The sequence below is a fragment of the Dipteris shenzhenensis genome, chromosome 32 (genome assembly GCF_047967505.1).
Source record: "Dipteris shenzhenensis isolate YYH24624 ecotype China chromosome 32, Dip_SZ_1.0, whole genome shotgun sequence".
NCBI lineage: Eukaryota > Viridiplantae > Streptophyta > Polypodiopsida > Gleicheniales > Dipteridaceae > Dipteris > Dipteris shenzhenensis.
Window position 1 is genome coordinate 44,931,693 of NC_141627.1, and position 22,648 is coordinate 44,954,340.

At 44.2% G+C, this 22,648-nt stretch overlaps 1 protein-coding gene across 11 annotated transcripts in view; it reads left to right on the forward strand.

Moving 5' to 3' along the window:
- Nucleotides 1–22,648, forward strand: part of LOC147880830 (DExH-box ATP-dependent RNA helicase DExH6-like) — a 94,398-nt gene that overhangs the window by 33,002 nt on the left and 38,748 nt on the right. For 8 of the 11 annotated variants that reach the window (XR_015540543.1, XR_015540545.1, XR_015540542.1 and 5 more), the window contains exons 2-5: nt 10,018–10,108; nt 12,991–13,321; nt 13,426–13,500; nt 13,771–13,815. Coding sequence is in view for 2 of the 11 variants with exons in the window: in XM_087370489.1 (XP_087226615.1) it covers nt 10,018–10,108; nt 12,991–13,321; nt 13,426–13,500; nt 13,771–13,815 (542 nt within the window). In the remaining 9 variants the exon portion in view is untranslated. The remainder of the gene's footprint in view (nt 1–10,017; nt 10,109–12,990; nt 13,322–13,425; nt 13,501–13,770; nt 13,816–22,648) is intronic. The other 3 variants (XR_015540547.1, XR_015540546.1, XR_015540550.1) reach the window with 3 other exon arrangements.

A 22,648-nucleotide genomic window follows, 5' to 3' on the forward strand; every position in this document is an offset into this window, starting at 1 on the left:
CCTATGTAGCTGCCTGGTTTACTATGAGATACGAAGGCGATATCACTGCCTTTATGAGGAGAGGACCGCTCTCTCGGTTGATACACTTCCAAGACCAGGTCTGTGTAGGGTTGTACTTGATGGAGACGTGCCAACACCGAGAGGCACTACTGAGACAGGCCAGAGCACTATCAGCACCGGGCAGACTACAAGATACAGAGCCGGACCCAGCTCAGAGACAGGTTACAGACTTCTATGCCTTCGAGACGGCTCCTGGACATAGTGGAGTTGAGGATGAGGAGATTGTCGACATGAGAGCAGCCTGGATCAGCAGTTGGTCACACCAGACTCTTCGGACTACTAGAGCGCACACCATTGAGGTTCGTCCCATCACAGCACTACTTGTAGGGGACCGCCAGAGCCAGAGACGAGGGATCACGATCGACGTAGCCCGACAGGTATTGAGTTCAAGGCGATCGCGGCCACCACCTAGATGCGAGACAACCCGACAATTACAGATATGTGACATCTTCATGGTCCAGCGGAGAGACGTGACCTTGGACACTCCGAACTCTTGATTCAGATTCTGATTTTGTCTCTATTCTATTCTATTTAGACACTAGATTAGTACTTGGCAAGGGCTTTAGCTCACCCCCTTGCCCCAGCCCACAGAGGCTTGTATGAGATCTTTTTTTGATGTTGTATCACTCTGTTCCATAGACTCGCGAGGTCTTCCGAGGACGTCAATATATCTTTCTCTCTCTCTCCCACGTACCTCCGCACCTCGTCCGTACCTCCGCACAACATACCTCTCCCGTCCGTACAGCATGTCAGTAGGTAGCTAGTACTGTACAATCCTGTCGTCCGTACCTCTCCCACCGTCCGTACAATTCGTCAGTAGCAGCCGTACCTGTTAGAAGCAGATAACTAACCCTAACCCTGAGTTGGACTAAACCCCCAACCCAACCCGGGGTTCAGGTTAAGCTAGGGGGTTCAAACAGACAACCAACTATAGACTATTGGCCTACCCTCTCCTCCAAGTTCCCCTCAACTCCCTCAACATCTATCAAGACTCGGTACTCTACAATTGCAGCCATGACACCCTCTCCATATGCACGGAATTACCAACAAGAGGGCTCAAAATGACCCATCCTTGGGCAATAGGATCAGATTTTTTATCCGCAGCAGGCAGTGAGAGAGCTACGGTTGGAACTGGCAGAAGTAAAGGCTCGACTTCACATTCTGGAAGGGCCTGGTAAGCAGGTGGTAATTGATGAGGTTGTAAAATCTTGTAAGGATTCCCCCCCTACCCCGCATCTAGTCTCTAGACAGTCAAAGATCTTGTTCACACTGAAGTACAAACTGCTAAGAAGGAAGTGATTGTGGAAGTGGACACCAAAGCATGTAAGTCAGATATTCAAGCAGAGATTAAAGAACATGAAGCTAGATGTGATAATGCGTTGAAGATTAGAATAAGGAGACTCCCAGAAGATTGGTACAACGAGGAGGACACATATAGTGAAATATTGACAAAGATCAAAGCAAGCTTGCCCAACATTGAATGGGTGGATGATGATGAGCAGGATGATGACGACTCCAGGTTTGCTTCTATTTTGCACTATAAAGGTCATGCATTCCTTACACTGAAGTCAAAAGATATGCGGATTAAGCTTCTTCGACAATCTTACAAGTTGAAGGGCACCAAAGTATGGATAGCAGAGGAGCTTACACAAGCTCAACTTAAGATTAAGGCAATTGAATTAGCTAAAGTCAGGGCTGCCAGAAGAATGGAAAATGGGCAATTTACTGTGAAGGTGTAGCACTAACAGAGAGTTCAAATCAAAACCAAAAGACTCTTAGTCTTAAATTGGTGTAAGGCTGTTTACTCTTCCAGACTATCATGTAGGTATTCTAAATAATGTGGGTGGCTTTTTGCACTCCTTGGGAGCTGCCATGTGCCCTCCCTAAAGCAGATGTACTAGAGGGTTTCTTGCTGTCCCATAGACCTTTTGGTCTCCAGTGGACGTTAATAAACTTTCTTTCTTTCTACCCTTGTGGACAAAGCTGAGTGATAAGGAGGTGATAAGGCATTTAAATCCATGCTGTTTTACCCAAAGTTTTTAATCAATCGCAGCCTAGGACAGCATCTATTGGGCCCATATCTAGTGCCAAGAGATCCCACGCAAAATCATAATCCTCAAGAGAGCTTGATCCTTGCATCTTGGCAACAAAATTTATTGACCAAATGCTGTCCATTTTCCACCTCTACTCTCAGCCCATGATCAATCTCAGTAGCAATCAGTCCCACCTTCTGGAAGGTGTTAGAATTGATGAAACTATGAGTGCTACCGCTGTCCATAAGCATGTGAACAGTCCTGTTGCAAAGAGCAAGTCAAACTATCCAACACCTCCCGTGTGATATTGACTTCTCAGTCAGCTTGCGACTGGTAAGGGTAGACCATCACTCGTCCCCTCTTACTCTGAACTAGGTGGTCAATTCCATCATACCAAAGTTAAAAACCATACAATCCTTTTTGCGGGACAACCCAAGGCAGAGTACCTTTATTGCCTCCAAATAAATTTATTTTAGAGTGACTACTCAAGGCTGAGAACCTTTATTGACTGAACAAAAAAACACATAGCATATAGGGCCTAGAAAACCCAAGAATCCCAGTCATAATGTTCCTCAGAGAGAGGCCGTGAACCTCAGCTGTGGCTGCATGTATCTCCTCAGGGGGCCCTTCAGGTTTGGCTTGGTCTTCAGCAATAAGATTGGCATGGTGCAGGATGTGATGGTTTGCGTAGATCTCCTCCTCGTCTACGGGAGCATTTCCACTTGCATCCTCTTGCACATGAAAAGGCATAGCAACCTGATGCTCCACATGAAAGGGTGTAGGCCAACGGCCTCACATGCCACAGGTGGGTTGAGTGTCATTGGATTGGATACCATGCATATTATGTTTGATAGCACCACTGGGATCAAAGGGAAAATGAGCCCCCTTCGTGGCTTCAGTATCTGGAGCTTTTGCCACGTCCTCTGCACCCTCTGAATCATCAAGAGTGGCATCCAAGGTCTTAGAAGCATCCATTAAATCCTCAATGCTGAGTTTTGCAGTACCATTGTTACACATTTTGCAAACTTCCTGATGCTCAGGAGTCCATTTCTCACCACACTTAAAGCATAAGTTTGCCCGCTTTCCGCTGTCCATAATAGCCCTGGGGTGTTGTTTAAATTCTGACTTTTCTTTTCCAACACTTGGCTTAGCTCTTGACTAAGCATCAAATGACCTGTATGGCTTAGCATATGGCATCGTGCTGCCTGTAACAGTGGGAAACCTCGGAAGTGGTGGTGCTGCTGATTTCCTTTCATGCGAATCAGTTTCCTTAGGCTTCCTCTCAGCCTCATTTTCATTCCCATATGCGCTGTCCACTGTCATCTTATACTTGCTGGCATATTTGGGCTCAAACGCCTCTGCCAATTGGGCTGCATGCTCAATTGTTTGAGGGTTATGTGCCTTCACATCTGCAGCGAGAGAACAAATCATTCTTTGGATGAAACGTAGCAACTTCCCTCTCTCAGATACGTCATGTACAAACAAGGAAAGTCTCCAAAAGCGCTGCAAGTACTCTTGGACGGTGCCAATTTGCGACAATGCATAGAATTCAGCCAAATATTGCTTTAGTATGAGCGGGGATACGAATGTGGTGATCATCAACTCCTTGAACTCCTTCCATGTGGCTGGCCTTTGAGGCAAGTCCCTCATATAATGCCACCAAGCATGTGCATAGTCCTGCATGTGCATACCCGCAAAGATTATGTGGTCCTCATCTTGCTTTGGGTAGAAGCGGAAATAATCTTAAAGTTTCATAAGCCACTCCTCCAGCTCATTAGGTGTGCGAGTGTCCCCTTTGAACTTATGCACTGTGAGTTTATCCTTGATATCCCTTGGCTGCATAATTCCTGTGTGTGTAACCTCCGGAAGTGCGGGCATCATCACACTAGAGGTTCACATAATCGAAAAAGGACATCTCAAGTTTGATGGCCTCAGGTAGGGCCTTATATGAACACAAGGAATTTGCCATCATCTCATCAAAAGTGGCCTGTTGCCATATTCCAGGGAACGGGAACATTCTGAAATTTCAAGTGCTGAAACGGAAACGTTCCGAGAAGGGGGAACGGGAACCGGAACGCCACATCATATGACACGTCATCAATTCATATAAAAATATACCAATTATGAAAAGAAAACCACTTTTAGCAGCTCTAAACTTTCCATTTCAGTTTTAGACATTTAAAGACACTCTTAGAATACTCAAAACTGAAATGCACATGTTTGCAATGTGAATAAAGTGCAGTAGATTGTAGAATACTATAGATCCGAGAGCATATAATATGCAAAGTACAGAAAAGGGAGGCCATGCCTCGAGCATGAAGGCCTCAATACAAAGTAGGACTCCAGACTCTCGAGTCAAGTACATGTTGTATAGAAAAAAAGAGAGTCAGCCCAAATGGTCTGAAGGTGGCATAGCAATAAAGGCCTCTCCCTCACCCTGTTGGGCCTCATCATCCTGATTCTGGTCCTGGGCCTCATCATCCTCATGCTTAGGAGCATCGTCTGCTGCATCACTGTTGGAGTCCTCATCGGGTTTAAATCCAAGATATGGTTCATGAGTGCACTCTGCCCTGAACTTGTTAAGCAAACACAAGTTTGCATTAACAAATACAAGATCATTTGCCTTCTAAACCCCAAGCCCGATCCTCTTTTTGGATGCAATGTTTCCAAAATTGCTCCACAACCGCTCAATAGGTGAAGAGCTAGCTCCCTGGTTGAGTATTCAAATGGCCAAACGCTGCAACAATGGAGCACCTGCCCCATAGTCCTCTCACCAATGAACGGAGGAAATCTTGAACCTGTCATTCTGTGCATCCTCCAAACCAAACAACCCTTTTCCTTACTTATAATACGACAGCTCCTTCCACACTTTTCTCCTATCATCTAGACTTGAGACAAGTTGTCTCAATATCTTCTCCCATCCTTGCACCACCTCTTTATCCGTCTCTTACCCCTTCCCTTGAAATTCCGGATCCAGAACAAAGGCTGCACTCCAAAGGTGAATGATGTTCTGTCCACCGAGAGGTTGCCAGGGTCCTCAACTCCTCCTTCCTCCAAGCATACAAAGCATCTATACTTGGAATGGTCTCAATCATCCTATCCATCCCTTCAAACACCTTCCCAATACAAGGACGATCTCCATCAACAAGCCTCAACATCAAAAGAATTGGCTTTGTAACTTGAAGCAAAAGGCAAACATCATCCCAAAAGAGAGCCTCTGCAGAGTTCTGCTCACGCCATGCATCCCACTCAGCGGAAACAACAAGCTGCCTCAATTGAGATTTCAACTTAAAAAGCCGTTGCACCACGATGAAATTTATTAGCAAAGCGTGTGTCAGAATAATTCAAGAGATTCTTTTGGGGGGATATCTTACGAAAAATAGCCAAAATGTAGTGATGGCGAGTGATGAAGTATAGAACATGATTACCCATATCAATGGTAGGATCGACCCAATCCAACTTACCAATATCCTTTAAGAGATTATTCAGCCCATGTGCCATGCAAGGAGTGAGGGTAAGGTGAGGGTACTTCTCTTCCAAAATCCTCCCTGCTGCCTTGTTGGAGTTCTCACCATTAGAAACAAACTGAATAACCTTATCTTCCCCCACACGCTCAATGGACTCCGTCCAAATGCTAGCCAACCTCTCGGCTGACTTTCTCTCCTTTGAATTATCAATAGTTTTAATGAAAAAGCTGGCCCAGCTGAGTATGCAATGATGCCCTGAATAGAGCGGCTTCTAGTGTCACTCCATCGATCTCCCATCAATGAGACACCACATTTCAGCCGTATGTCCTTGATGGGAGCCAAAGCCTGCTCTATGGTGGTCTTTTTTGTTGCCAAAATTGTGGTGCGCAGGGCCTCACATTTGGGAGGAGTGTACCGATGAAGTAAGGATTGCAGGCTTTTGCTGTGGGTACATCTGCTCCATAAAAGAATCGGCCCACTGCAGCATCTACTTGTGCCTTCCTCCCAGGTTGCCATGAGGCCACAAGGCTAGCCTGCACGATCTCGGGCCAGGGGATGATGAAGTGGGAGTCCCCATAAATGCGTGTGAAGCTGTAGACCCAAAGAAGGAGCTAGAAATAGAGGCAGATGAGAAGCTGTTGCACTAGCATGTGGGGCTGCCCATGCTTGACCAGGAGGATCAATAACCTTTTGTCGTGCTGCCTTGGCTTCCAACCTATCTGCAAGTGCCTGAAAACGTGCGGTATCCGCAGCTGAAATATTTCCAGGGCTATAATTAATGCCTCTGTTCTTTATTTTCAATAAATGATTCCGCACTTGGTTTGAGCCTCCAGATTTTTCTTCACCACAATAGGGACAATCCCACTTGCGTGCTCCTCCTTTTGACTTGTCATAGATGCGTCGAGGTTTCACCTCCTTCCACCACTCAGATTTGTGGTCTTGGTCGAGGTCACGGGGAGGAGCCATTGAGAAGAGGGGGGGCTGAGAGAAGTGGGCTGAGAGAAGATGGAGAGAGTGGAGAGAATGGGGGGCTGAAGGGGGTTGAGAGAGTAGAAGGGAGTGGAGGGAAGGGCGTTGAGAGAGTAGAAGGGAGTGGAGGGAAGGGGGTCGAGGGAGTGGAGAAAGAGAGAGAAGGGAGTGGAGAAAGGTAGGAGGAGGGAGAGACGGAGGGCTGAAGGAGAGATTAAGGGCTGAAGCAAGGAGGGAGAGATGGAGGGCTGAAGCAAGGAGGGAGGGTGGAGTAGTTGGAGGGCTCAAGTAAGAAGGGAGAGTGGAGTAGTGGAGGCTGGAGCAGCAAAGGGGGGCAGCGGGAATGGCGCGAGAAGATGAGGCGGGAGGAAGAGCCGTCGCACAGCGCCCGTCACGATTTTTAGCCAAGTCAGAACCCAAAACGTCGGCAGGATTAGGGCTGGAATGCCACCGGAATGCGTTCCGGGAATGCTGGAACGGCATTCCCTGGTAACATGTCCCCAAGGGACGTTCTGGAAGCGTTCCGGACGTTCCCTGGGCCTCTCCATTTTGGAACGGCGTTCCAAGGATTCTGGATGTCGGAATGCCGTTCATTGGTAACTATGCCTGCTGCCCACCATTACCCCCCTGCTGTTGCCATCTGCTGTTGCCATCTGACGCATTGGCTGTAAGTGTTCACTGGCGGAGCGATAGGTGCATGAACCCTTGGTTGGGCCTCTTTGCCAAATGCATCTCCGAAATGGTGGCATGCCAAAGGGCTAAGAAGAGGACTGGCCTCTATCCCCAGGGTGTGGGCTGGCAATTAAACCAAAACCAGCTCTAGGCATACTTGTTGGTGCGGTGAAAGGAGCACTAACCGGATGGATTCCAACGGGTCGACCCAAAAGAGACGGCGTGGCCTGCATGGATGCAGAAAAGTGTGAGCCAAAAGATGGCTTGACATCCTACAAGAAGGTGCTCTGCAGCACAGAGAATGCATCATCCAAGTCCAAATAATCCCAATGCTGGGGTACATGCAACGGTCCAGAAGATTGATGCTCATAGGCACGGCGGGCATCTGCCATTAAACCCCTGTGTGGAGCAGAAAGCACATCGTGACTATCTGAGTGGTCCACGTGATGGGGTGTGGGCTACTTGCCCTTGTCCTGCATAACGTAGCCAATCTACTGCTCGAGCTGCTGTCCCATCTGGGCAAGAGCCGTATCGTGCATAGCCATGGCTGTGGTAAGCTACTAGCTAAACTCATGTCCCATCTGGCGGAAGGTACCTTGGAGCATAGAAGCAAGGGTATCCAAAAAACGTGTCTGCATTGCCTGTGCTTCTGATCTCTATACCACCAGTGGATGTATCCATTGGGGAAGGCAATTGCTCATGCTGAGCAGCCTCATCACTATCATACAATGTATCCCTAGGGGCACGCTTGGGTGGCATGGTGACTGCCACGGGACAACAAAACTCTGATGTAATGAACACCTGATATAGCGTGTAGAAACACTAAAAGACAGATGGAGAAGCTCGAGAGGACAATTGATGAAGAGGCTTCAAAATGGAGTCGAAATGGTTCTCAATGGGGCTGTGAAGGGCCCCTAAAAGACGTTGGAAATTCTACTTTTTTTTGGAGGGGAGGGGGGTTTTCCTTAAGACACCTAGGACAGTTAGTACTTTAATCCTAAGACCTCTAGGACTGTTAGGGTGCCTTGGTTAATTGGCTTGACCCAAGGTAAGATTTACTAGACCTTGGTGGGTTAGCTTAACTAACCTAACCTAACCTAACATAACCTAACCATAGTTAGCTTCACCCAACCAACCTAACCAACCCTCATCTAACTAAACCTAACCCAACCTAACTTAATTTTTTGAATGAGCTAGACCTAACTAACCTAGAGTTAGACTAACGTAATAATTAATAATCATCACCTAATATTTGCATCCAGGAGCAGCGGCACGGGGGTGGAAATCCGTGGCGGATCGAGCGGTGCGGGGAGTCGTCTTCGCTGGCACAACAAACTGGCGGCGATGCTACGGACTGCACGTTGGAGCAGTTTGGCGGTGGGCTGAGGCGCTCCGGGTAGGCAATGGATCGACGATGAGAACAGCTATATCCTGCCACAAAACTAAGATGGACAGCGCAGAAGAGCAGGGCCTTGATAGAATGACGCGCTGAGCTGAGTAGCATCGACTGCACGACATCAAAATAACCAGTAGGGCAGCAGTCACTTGTATCATTCAGCTCACGACTGCACACCATTGAGATGAGAATTGCAGCCCAGGATTGAGAACAGCTATATCTTGCTGCAAAACTAAGATGGACAGCGCAAAAGAGCAGGACCTCTGATAGAATGACGCGCTGAGCTGAGTAGCATGGACTGCATGACATCACAATAACCAGTAGGCCAGCAGTCACTTGTATCATTCAGCTCACGACTGCACACCATTGAGATGAGAACCGTAGCGTAGGATTGAGAACAGCCGCGTCACGCCAAGATCATTAATCTCCTTCAGCTTTGTATGGGACCTTTCTAGTCCTGAGCGCTGCGGTAGAATCAGGAGCCCTCAATCAAACATCAGAGTTGGGTTGATTCGCAGGGCCCTTCGCTATCACTGTCCACGAGTGTTGCCTGATTTTTGCAACGTTGCTTGATTGCTAGCCTTCAATATGATGTTGTGTAAGGCTTGGACAAGGGGCATCCGTTTCTACCACCGTTAAGCCACTATCACCATTTGAGCGAGCTGCTAGCAGAGGGCAACTTTCTCCGTTAATGCATAGCTTTCTCTGTTGTTAGCTTTTGGGGGATGGGCTTGCTTATGCTGTCTTCGAACTACAACAGTACCGGATGATGGTGAAAGGGAAAGACAGGTGCCAGGGTCGGAGCTCTGATACCAATGCGATAAAGGAGACAAGGGGGAAGATTGGAGGAGGGAGAGATGGTAGAGGGAGAAGGAGAGAGAAGGGTGGAAAGAGGGAAGAGGGAGAGGAAGAGAGAGGTTGGGAGAGAAGGGAGAAGGAAAGAGAGAGAGAGTGAGAGAGATTGAGAGAGAGAGAGTGTAGGCAGCACGTAGGAGAGAGAAGGGAGTAGATAGGATTAGGTGTCACATATAAAAGGTACACAAATAGGGGTGGATGGGGACTTATATAGTCCCTCCACATTTCCCACCTAAGAGGCCTCTATAGGTCCTCTAAATTGCCCTTTTTTTCCCCTTCATTACAAATGTACATAAAGTAAGCTAAGTATTTGAAGTCCTAATGATGGTAAATAAACAAGTAGGATTGAGTGTTATTGAAGCGGGATCATAAAGCTGTTTTGAAATTGATATTGAATCTTCGTAAATTTGATTTGGAATCTTGAACAAACCTTAGGGGCTGCTGACATAGTTAGGGGAATCTTTGTCAAAATTTGAAGAATCTTTTTTGAAAAGTCTCGGCAAGCTTCCCTTGTTCTATGTCTAGAATATATGAAAATTGATTTATCGTGTATTACCTTTTGTAGGGATGACTTTTGAAGCAGGATTATGCAATCATGACAGAGCTGTCATCCATGAGCTGTGCAAGAAAATGGGCCTAAAGTCTAAGAGTTCTGGGTATGATATTTGTTCTATTTTTGGAGTTCATGTATTCTTAGGTACCTGTTTTGCTATGTGTGCGTGTGTATAAATATAAATATAATTTTACTTTTTATATTTTTTTCCCACTCGCTTACTTTATTTATTATTATTATTTTAAATTTGAAATAAACAACTAAGTACAATATCATGATAATAATTGTTTCCTTGTGCTTGCGTTGGTGTTTAATTTGTTGTCTTATTATGCATGTGGTTTTGTTTCCTTGTGTTAGCACATTAGTTGTTGTTTCTTTTTGCTTCTTTTACAATTAAAAAATTTTCAGGGTAGGTTGGGTTGTAATGGAAATTTAACCTAATTCAATCTCTCTCTCTCTCTCTCTCTCTCTCTGTGCATTTCTTCTTCTAATTTTCTGCTTGTTTCTTCCTTTTTGCTTTCAAAGTTCTTGTTGTTTGGTTGCAATTTCAAAACTTGGTAAACACTAGGTTTACCCAAGAGATTCCGGAACCTTTTGAAATGTAGATGGCAGCTTATGCTTGGGTACTAATGAGAACATAAGTGTAGCTTTGATTCCTAGGCTTGTTTTCTTCTTTACTCTTTTCTTTAAAAAAGATTTCCTTTGTTCTTTTGCTTGTTCTATAAAAAATGTTACTTTTAAAGGTTGGATATAATTCTATTCTTATGAAGGTATATATATTTTTTTCTTTCAATCATATAGTAGACATCAATTGTTTTGTGGAAAACAATAGTGACTCTAGGGTATGGAATGATTTTGACAAGAATATATAGTTTCTCTTTCTAATCAATAGTGTCTTGAGAACCATAAGAAAAAAATAGTCTTGAGAACTATCGTTCTTTTAAAGAAATAAAATAATTTGTAAGATTTGATAAATTCTAGTTATAATAAGGTATATGTAGATTCTTGAGAACAACCATAAGAAAAACAATGAATGTTTAAGGTCACGTGCATCCAGCTTTATGCCAAAAGGCACATTCTAAACTCCTATTCTAACATCAAAGCACACTCTAGGGATTGATGCAAAATAAAATAACTAAAACAACTAGTTTTGCAAGACATAAAATTAGTCGTCAAATAACTAGGCTTGTTGTTGGGATAAAGCCCTCATAGATTATAATCATTTTCATTCGGCTACTTTGGTCACTAGGACCAAGACTTGGGGGAAGGTAGTGTCAGGGTCCTATAGCTCTATATCGAGGAATTTTATTTAAAATATGACGGCAATTGTATGTAGGGTCCTCTAGCTCATGGGTCAATAAAAATGCTAGGACTGTACATATGGCATGCTACATGTCAGGCTTAGTGTCAGCACAAAACGTGTTGTAAAGGGTAGACACCCTATAAACATTTCTACGGCGAAAAGTTTTGTTGAAACAGCTAGAAATGCCATACAGTATGGTGGAACATTGTACACTATGTTGGAGTTTAGAAGGTCAGCTCCCCATCTGTGAACCCCTGATTTCCAAATGAGGAGAGCATGGGAATGGTGTACTAGCAAAGGTAAGATGCCATACGGGCAGAGAGAGAGTCTGCCCCACAGGGGCAGATCTAACAAGGAGTGCAAGGCTGCCACATGGGCAACATGCAGGCTGCCATGTGGGCAGCATACAGCACAAGAAGCAGGCTGGGACTGTGCGACTACCGTGTGGCCATTATTCGGAATCTGCAGTCAGATCAGTGCTGTGCTACCGGTGTCCAGGGTATGAAGGCAAGCAGGAGATGCCTGCGTGGCAGTAGGTACAAAGGGCGATTGTTCCAGAGGTTGTTGGGAGCTGCAGAGGCTCACTGATTTTGTACCAGATGTGGACTGTTGGGTTGTAGCAATCTCCAGTCCAAGGAGGACAACCGGGGGGCGGGGGGGGTTCCTTTTAGCTATGTCCCCTGTTAAGAGCTGCAATCTGCAGTTCAAGGAGAAAAGGGTGGGGGAAATTAGTTGATTTTATTTCCCCGAAAAACAGGAGTATAAATCTTTAGGGTTTGTCTGCCTAACCTAACACTTAAGGGCATAAGTCATGTCTCCAATGACCTGCATGATGGTGCAAGGTATGTTTAATAAATACAGGCTTTTATAAAAATAGTTCTACTGCATTCTTTGTAGGCAGCAAGGTGATTTGTGTGAGTATTTGCATTTAATGTTCTCACGTATGTTCTTGTTCTCAATGTTTCCAATGACCAGGTATCTTTTCAAAATACAAGTTTTCATAAATTTGAGTTCTGCTGCATTCTTTATAACACCAATGTGATCATTGTTAGTATTTGCTTTTTGAAATTTATGAAAATACAAGTTTTCATAAATTTTAGTTCTTTTGCATGTTTTATAGTCACCAATGTAATCTGCGTCTAGTATTTGCATTTAATTGGATGTTTTTATTATTGTTGTGTGTTCTTTTGTCACAATGGTAATTGGTATCCTGAAGGCAATCAAAGATTCACATTGGAATTACTAGTTTTGATTAGGTTTGCAAAAATGGAATAACATACTCCAGTGTTGTGTAAAACCTCTATATCTTCCTTTTTGTCTATTTTTTAGTAGATTTTATTCTTGTGCATGTGTTGTAAAGCTTGTTGAAAATTGAATAAGGCTATGCATATTGGTATGCTCTATTAAATACTGATATCTATCCTTTAGATTTATGCTAGTTTTAATATACTGTGACAGATTTCTTACCTTTATTTTTCGGTTAAGTTGAAACTCACGTCTATTGATTAGTGCAAGATAGCAGCAACACTGCAAAGCAAGATAAGCCGGTAAATTTAAATGTTATATGTGCTTTTTCCAAGATAGTGGAAGCTAGGCATATATGTTTTTGGCTAAACTTTGGGACTGGTGTTGGGCAAAGAGTTCTTTGTTAATCTCACATCTATGTATTTTTCTTAATCCAGGAAAGGGGAGGCACGATGCATATCTATCTTTAAAGTAGGGGGGAGTCTACAGAAGAACCAGTCCGTAGTAAGCTCTCTCATATTTTCAGCAGAAGCTCGTGATGTAGTCCAACAACTTTTTGCTTGTTATCCACCTACTGCAGATGAGATTTCTTCAAAAGCAGAAGAAATGCCAGCCTCTGAGACACCCTCCAGAAATGCTCGAAAGGCAAAACAGCATGCATCTCATGGTCATAGCAACTCTTCCAAGCATTTGATGGGGCAAGCTGACATTGCCAAGCAGGTAGCCATGCTTGGTGCTCGTCTTCGAAGCATGCCGGCTTTGCAACAGGTCTTGTGTCATCAACATAGCAACATCTTTGTGTGATTCATGAGAAACAAAATATGACCTTTCTGGTTTATTCACCTGATGTTTATACTGTTTTTGTGTCTTAGATCGCTGAAGAAAGGGCAAAGTTACCCATTGCAAAGTTCAAGGATGAGATAACATCTTGTGTAGAGAAAAACAAGGTCATAATCGCTTTAGAATAAATTGTCCTTAATTCTTTATTTCTATGTTGTTGATATTAGAGTCTAGACCTTGGTGCATTTAATCTGGATCTTGGTAATTTTGCTTAGTTTATCTAGTTCCTGATATTGCATCGAGTGATTACCTTGTTTTTGCATCCAAGATGTTTTGTGCTCTCGAATTATATCTTAACTTGTGTAGCACAGTCCTTTAGGTGAGCTTTATGTGTTTAATGGAGGACGCTTGCTTTTGTGCTTTCTTTGCCATGATAGGTGGTGCTAATTGCTGGGGAAACTGGCTGTGGAAAGACTACACAGGTATATTTTGCAAAGTAATTTTTGGATTTAACTTGTGTATACCTTCTTGGGGATGGATCTTGAATTTCAAAGTAAGTTTAGATTTATTTGGCCCTTTTTCATTTGGCCTTATAAGATTGATTAGTCATTACTTTTAAAAGTCTAGCTTCATGGTTGATTAACTGATTGTAGGCATGGAGTAGGTGGCTGCCAGCTCTTATTGAGACTTCTCGATTTTGTAAGTTCATGCTATGGAAAAATTTAATGTGAGTTTGTGACTGACCACAATTAGTATCCTATATGTAGTAGTCTCCTATAGAAATGGTGTGTTTGGAACTCAAGTTGCAGTTGCGGTGCCTTCCCGCCACCTCTTCTCTTGTGAAGAAAAGTCAATGATCTCCTGATGTCTGAGACTATGCCCTGTGGTGGGCCTCATGAGTCACTCTTTGAGTTTGGTGACCTCATGCATGGAAACTGTAGCACATCTTTGATTGGGAGTTCTCATTTTGATTTTTGAGTTCTAGTTCTTGAGTTTCTTAGTATAGCACTCACCGGCAAGGGTCCTAGCGTGCCCTTGCCTCAGCTCATAGTGGATTGTTCATGAGTTACGTTTTTTATTGTACCTTGTCTTATAGGCCCATGAGGCCTTCCGAAGACCTTAATACATTTTGCTTTCGTTCTTTCTTTTGGCTTTTAGATGCTCCATGTCCTACGAGATCCGAGGTTGTTACCATTGTCTTTTTCAGGGATGGGTTTGGATCCCTTTCCAACCTCTTGACTTAACTGGATCAGAGACGTTTGGTGACTCTCATTCATAAGGCTTTACCACATAGAGTCCATTTGCTCAAAATACATGACATGAGGGTACTCAGCTAGGGCCTAGATTCCACACAGAGTGTGATCACTGAGTTTTCCAGCCAGATAGCTCGGGGCAGCATACCCTAGGGAGACGAGACCTGAGGCAAGAGATACGACAGACCCATCAGCATGTTGATGCATAGATTAGGCTCGAGGATCTTCCCTACTTATTCATGAGACTAGAGACACAGCTGACGACTGTGATAGTGGCATTTGTCCGACACCAGGGCCAAAGCTAGGAGACCATAGTGGACCACACACATTGATGGTCGCCAAGGATCTATCACAAGTTTTAAGCCAGTGCTGCCTTGTACATCACCAGGGGCCCCTTGCGGGCTTGATCCCTCTGCCAACACCAGAGGACCATTGTAGTGATGCCACAACATAGCTTCCGTCCTCTCAATGGGCTCAATCACTTTTGTACTGTGGTGTTTTTAGGTTTATGTTACACTTGTCTTGGGTGTAGATGCTCGTGTAGAGGCTCCACCCGTTCAACTCATTGTATTTGGTTTTTCCAGTCTCAAAGACCCTTCAGTCTTTTGAAGACTTTAATAAACTCTCTTTCTTTCTTTCTTTCTAGGGTAGCCGATCAGATCAAGTATTGCTCTAGTGCATGTGTTTGATCCATTCTGATTGGGTACACTATGTCAGTGTGCCATTTAGGATGGGGCTGAAGCTTTGGCTTATGTGAGAAGCCACTTGGAAGCTTCTCTTGAATTAGTTTGCTTTATTTGGGGTTGATTGTGCATTTGCGGTTCACTTGTGCTGCAGTAACATGCAACAGTTAATGATCGTGTAATCGCAGCGAGACCTTCTTTAAACCTTATTGCGAGGCGTATGCATATGCACCACAGAGAGGAAGAGAGCGAGACTAGGGTTAGGGAAACGTAAACGACACCAGATTGGGTCCCTGTAGCCATTGAGGGCCCCCTTCCCCAAATAGGGAAGAATTTGGAGAACTGTGAAATACAAGCGATACTCCTTCAGAGAGCATCATCCCATCTATGGTGACATAGGTACTACTTTGAAGAACATTCTAGTTCCAACATTGGAAGGGGTGATTACTCACTCCAAGAAGGAGAAAGAAGTAAGCAAGAAGGGGTAGACTTCAACCTGCATACTTCTCCAAGAAATCACCAAAGGACTACAAGGGATTAAACAAGGCAAATGATGAGCTAAAGTGCAACTACTGTGGTAGGACCAATCACATAGAGAAGGAATGCTACTTCAAAGAGAAGGCACATACAAACTTGGTACCTCCGAATCAACTTCAAAAGAGACTAACCTCATTAAGGATGATTGGGCATTCCATATCATCAAGGGCCTAAGGGTTACCTCCATAGTGTCCTCACCTTGTGAAACGTCACCCAAATGGTGAAAATCCATGTAAAAAACATAGATTAAATCCATAAGGGATGTATAGCACTTGAGGGGGAGTTTGTTGGGAAATGCAAGTTCGATCCATCCTTGGGAGGAGCCCGTGGTCATTTATCAATGACATAAGCAATGATGTAGGTAGAAAGGCCATGCAAGATGATTGAGAGAATCATGGGATATTAGAGAGAATTGTGGATTATGAGATGCTTTGATGATCTCATCAATGATGAAACTACAATGTGTACTCGGGCTATAAGAGGCTCTCCAAATGAAAACTGAAGCTCGTGGCTCCATTGTTGCATAGTTGATATGTTGCTTCTTTCTTAGCCATGTTTCTCTTCCCACCTTCCATAGTCATTGTGTCACGAGGGCGTGATTGCTGGTGCATGCATGTTGGCCTGCATGTGGACAAACCTTGGGAAAACAAGGAGCGTGGTCAAGGGTTGCTTGATGTGCTAGAACCCCTAGCAATTGTGCCTTGGGGGTGATTTTTGTGGTTTGGACCAGAAAGGGGGCAAAATATCCTTAGTTTTGAAGTTGGTCATTGATGGGGTATTAAAAAGGCCCCAAAAGAGGAGGCCTAGGGGCAAATGAAAGCCCTTGGGGGCGACCTAAGGTATGGGCTGCCATGTGGCATGCCCTTGCAACCTCTTTTGGAAAGGAAGGCTTGGGAAGCCCTTGGGAAAGAATTGGCGCGGGGAAATCACGGATGAGGAGAGACGGGTTTTTTTCTCGTGGGGCCAAGCAAAGGGACTTGGAGGCCATACAACGGTACAGAAGGGGCTCACTGGTTATGTACGGCTGGCTGGCAGAAGCATGCTGGACAAAAGGGAATGAGAGCATAGCAGCTGCCATACGGACTGTACGGACAGTCTGTGTGCGAGTAGTTAATGCAGCCGTACGGTTTGCTTGGGTTTCCTTCTACGGGCTGTACGGAACAGGCCAGCCATTAAATGCCTGGGCTGTATGGGAGGAGTTCCTTGCTGTTGTACGGGCTCGTACTTGTGGGCTTGTACAGGCTGCTTGACAATCATGGGCTGCAAGATCTTGTCGGCTTGTACGGGCTGCCCAACGCTCTTTTCATTGCATTTGGAATGGGCTGCTGCCAAAGAGGCTGAGTGAGAAGACTTTCAGCTTGGCAGGGCGCCCATTGAGTTTCTGAATGGTTTGCATTAGCTCGTAAGTGAGCTTGGTGAGCTCCTGGCTGGTGAAGAGGACACACAAGACTTGTTCTGAATGCCTTCAGCTATGAACTGTTTTGGAGAGTCTTGGGCCAATCTGTGTCTTTGTCTTGGTGCACGGGCACTTAAGCTCCCAATCTGCTGGTAATACTTCTGCTGAATTGTTAATGTAACACTGTTGACTGGTTACTTGTTAGGGGAGTACTCCCCTTTGATTTTATTGGAGGCCGGTTTCACATCGCATCTCTATCTCGTGCTGTATTTCCAACAATGCAAATAAATGAAAGTTTTGTCCTTGCCATTCTCTATGTTAATGATCTCATCATTGCTGTAAATTAGAAAGTTTTATCCTTGCCATTCTCTATGTCGATGATCTCATCATCGTTGCAAATTACCACTATATTGTGTAAGCAGTATGGGATGATAGGTTTGGGACGTTACAATAATTTTTGGGTATTGAAGTATGGCAGCAAGCCAAAGCAAGTACTCAAAATTTCTTTTTAGAGTGGGCCCATGCAAGCTAGCAAGTCATTTCTCCCACCATTGTGAGACAACAGAAATTGAAAGCACATGTTGATGAGCAAGATGTGAATGGTAGGCAGCTTTATTTTTTGAGTAGTAAGTCATGTTTGTGAAATATGCCACATCCAAAGGCCACCCAATGGAAGGTAGTCAAAAGATATTTTAGGTACAATTGCGATGTGTGTAAGTAGTGTTTAATATTTTACTTTATTGGTCGCATTCGTTACGGTTTATGTTGGTGCAAGATTTTATTTTATTTTTGCATTGTAGATGTGGCACTATGCCACCTATCACACTAGGAGTTCTAGGTTTTCCTACAAAACCTGGGATTTTTGTCCATCTCAACTTTCTCAAGCTTTTGCCAATATTGTTTTTGAAACCAGCCTTCAGTAAACCAAAGGGCAGTAAACCGTAACTAGCTTAGCATCCATGTCATTTATAGCCACATTGCATCTCTTTCAACCACTTCCTTAAACACAAAACCCCTTAGAAATAACTTTGAAAAAGAAACTGGATGGAGGCTAGAATGCCCCTGCTCAATGAACCAAATACGAAACACCACACTGGCCCCAAATACCTTGGTGCCCCTTTCGGTATTTATTTAATTCTTCAAAAGTGGAATGCTGCTTTACAACAAGGGCACACCCATATACTATTCTCTTTCCACTACTAGAGCCAACACTTGGCCTGTGCCTGCATCCAATTCCAATGCCAGGGTCAAAACTAAGGCATATCTCAACAACTGTGTCACCTGACTGTAACAAGGCATCAAAGCAAATCCCAGAAGTGCTCAAATATCCTCAAGGCATAAACTGCAAATCAATTTGTTCCTTTGGCAGCCACTAGGCATACCCTCTATGACTGGGTTTCTACCTACAACCTGTAATGCCCAGAAAGAACTCCAAAATTGAAATACAAAGCAACAAGCTTCCAAGATAGCAAAAGCAAACCAAAAGGAAGTCAGAATATCCATACCCATTGTCCATGGAAGAGGGGCAAGCTCTTTCTCACTGCCCAGGCCCCTAGGGGTGTAGAAATGACTTACAATCAAGGGGAAAAGAGACAGAAAGTGAGGATACAGATTCTGAGAGCTGAAAAGAGAAGGAAGAGCAAGGCTTATAGGTGTAGAAGCCAGAAACACGGGAGAGAGGCTAAAATATATGCAACAGGATCTCTAGAGGTGCAGAACAACCTGTACAGCTTCAGAATGGGTCGTTCAATCAAGAAAACATGATGTACCAACTGGAAATCAGGTCTTGGACTGCGTGCCAGTAGTTCTGGTGCAGGAGAGCTGCCTTGGGATGCCAGCAGCAAAAATGGGCTGAAATGCAGCAAAAGCAGGTCGAATTGCAGCAGATATGCTGCCTAGGGATGCGTGCCAGCCCTGGGCATCTGTTCCAGCTTCAAAATCTAAGTTGAAATCAGCAAAAACAGCTTCCAATTACCTTGGGAGGTGGGCAGCAGCAACAACCAAGGTCCTTGCACCTTGAGAAAGATGAAAATCAGCCGTACAACAATGAAGTTACGTTGAAGAACATGTAGGAGGGTGAAGGGGGGGAAGAATCTTTCATGGGGGATTGCCACATGGCCCCTCATTAATGCTCTAACCCTCCAAACCAATGAAACAGTTGGTTTGTCCCCACATCAAAGTCCTAACCCCTCCTAACCAATGAATCATTGGCTTTCCTTGGGACCAACATTTAGACCCATCAACCCCTAGCATTTAGTAGGTGCATTGAGAATTGGACTAGGGACTTCTAGGAAGTGGGTGCTTCCTCTAGGCCAGTCCCCTCGGCCAAAGTAACCACGAAAGTAGCCACGGGTTTAGCTACACATGAAGTTTATGTCCCCATGACATAGCCCCCTCTTAAGACAACAAACAAACTCGTTTGTTGCTACAAAATACAGTAAATAAACAACAATGAAAGAGCATACATCAATGCATCACCTATGTGGAGTGACTAGTACACTCATCATAGAGGTTCCACAGCTGAAATACTGTCAGCAACCAGTACCTCAGGTGAGACCTCTAGTGTCACCAAGCAACCTCTAGAGATTCTGTGAGCAGCTTGAATGAGCCTATACCGCAGTGGGCTCGAGCTGAAATGCTTCCAAGTAGAGCTGCAATGCCCTAGGTGAATCTACCAATTCACCTTCCTCCATCCACTCGGCATCCAATGCTGAGTAGTTCTGAAACTTAACCAGATACCTTCTGGAAACTCTACCTCTGACTTTCCTTTCACGGTGTGCCGGAATCTGTTCCGGAACCAAAATCTTATCCAGTTCCTCCACTTCAAGCTCTTTCTCATCAAGCATATGCTTTGGCACATCTCTCTGGAAAGGCTTCAACAAATGCACATGAAAGGCATTGTGAATTGTCCAATGGCGTGGCAGCTTCAGCATGTAAGCTACATCATTTATCTTTTGCAAGACTTGGAAAGGTCCATAGTACCGCATTTTCAGTTTGGTGTACACCTTATCCTTGCTTTTCATCTGCCTAAGTCTTGCTTTCTGAAAACACAGCAACACCCAATCATTGTCTTTAAAGACCAATTCACATCGGTGCTTATCTGCTGCTCTTTTATGCTTCTCCTGGCTTTTTTGGAGGGCTGTTTTTACCTTCTGACAGGCTGCATCTAAGCTTTCCACAAATCTGTCCGCTTTGAAGATCTTCTCTTTGGTGTGCAAGATGGGAGAGATGGGAGGTACCTTTCTTCCGCCTTCCACAATTTCGAAGGGTGCTTTCCCTGTGGAAGAATGCACTATATTGTTGTAGGCAAACTCAACCAGTGGCAAAAATTGCTCCCATTTTGTTTGCTGGTCTGAAACATAGCATTTGAAAAGATCGAGGGCAGTAGATTATGCCTCTTCTGACTGTCCATCTGATTGTGGGTGGAAAGAAGATGAAAAATTCAGCGTAGTGCCCATGTTCTCAAACAAACCTCTCCAGAAAAGGCTGGTCATATGGGGGTCTCGATCACTGACGTTTGAGGCATCCGGTGCTGCTTGAAAATATGAGACATAAATAATCTCACCATCTGACCTGCTGTGATTTTCTTCCGCACTAGAATAAAGTGGGCCTGCTTGCTGAATCTGCAAATTATGGTCCAAATTCCATCATGTCCTAATGTTGTACGAGGCAGATTGAAGATAAAGTCCATGGCAATGTTTTGCCAAGGTCTATCTGAAATAGGCAATGGCTGTAGTAATCCAGCCGGCTTTTGCCTATCATACTTTACCTTCTAACAAGTGATGCATGTCTTGACACTGACAAGTGATGCATGTCTTGACATAGGCCTCTACATCCTTCCCCAAAGTCGGCCAGTAGAAGAAGTGCTCCACACCTTTGACTGTGGCTGCAATGCCTCGATGTCCTACATATTGTGGGGCATGACTCTCCATCAAAATCTTTGGCCTCAATTGCTTTGTGACACAAAGTATGCCATGCATCATCAGAAATCCATCCTAAAGCATATAGTGCTCATGTCCATTGCCCTCAACCAGCTGATCATAAATCCTTGCACAATCATCATCATTGGCATACTGATCCTTCATGGCATCACATTGCATCAGGACTTGGCTTCCTGGAAAGTGCATTTGTAACGACATTCTTCTTGCTAGGCACATGCACAATCTGAAAATGAAACATCGAAAGGAAGTTTGCCCACCGCATGTGCTTTTTTGACAACTTTCTCTGAGTGAGAAAGTACCTCAAGGATTGGTGATCTGTCTGGACATAAAAATCAGCACCTAAGAGGTAATGCTTCCAAGTAGAAAGAGCATGTATGACAGTTGCCATCTCTTTCTCATATATCCCAAAATTCATCTCAACATCGGTGAGCACTTTGCTCTCATACGCAACCACTCTACCGTCCTGCATAAGTACTCCTCTTATGTTGTTCCCACATGCATCACACTGGACAGCAAAGGGCTTGCGAAAGTCTGGCAAGGTTATGACAGGATCGGAGCATAGCTTCTCCTTAAGCTCTTCGAAAGCTGCAATTTCCTAGAACCCCATCTAAAAGACGCTCCTTTCTTCCGTAGGGCATGCAGAGGCGATGCTTTTTCAGCAAAATAGTGGATAAACCGTCTGTAGTACGAGCATAAGCTAAGAAAGCTCCGTACTTCATGGATGTTTTTCAATGGTGGCCAATTCTGTATGGCTTCCACTTTGGGAGGATCCATCTTATATTATGTGCCCCCAAAAATGGATTTTGTGCATGAAAAATTCACTCTTCTTGGCATTAACCAGCAACTTATGCTTCCTGAGCTCTGCAAAAACAATTGCCAAGTGCTCTTTGTGCTCAGCCTTGTTCTTAGAGAACACTATGATGTCATCAAAGAATGTCCCGACAAAAGCTTTGTGCTCTCTGAATATTCTGTCCATCGTCCAATTGAAGGTGGCACGTGCATTTTTCAATCCAACAAGCCAAATGTGATCCTAAAAGCTGTCAGCTGTCTTGTATCCTATGAAGCTGTACTTGGCTTTTATGAAGCGATGTCGTTTGGATAGATAACAATGGAGGATGTGCATAGATTATAGGGCTCTGAATAAGATAACCATTGAGAACATATTCCCGATATCCAAGATTGATGATATCTTGAATAAGTTAGAGGGGTCATAAATGTTCAGCCGGATAGATTTGAAGAGTAGCTACCATCAGATCAAGATACGACCTGAGGATGTGCATAGGTGTTCATATGTATTTGTGTGCTCTTATATAAGAGCTGTACTTGTCTAGTGTCATACCAATCAAGTATCAAGCTACAAGCTCTTTGGTCTACATGTGAGTACTTTCATTTTTGTTCATTGCTCTAGTCATTTCATTTCCATTTCATTATGTCTCCTTTTGAGTATCACTTCCTCTCTTCCTAGCCTTTCCTCTCTCTCTCTCTCCCTCTCTCCACTATGTTCC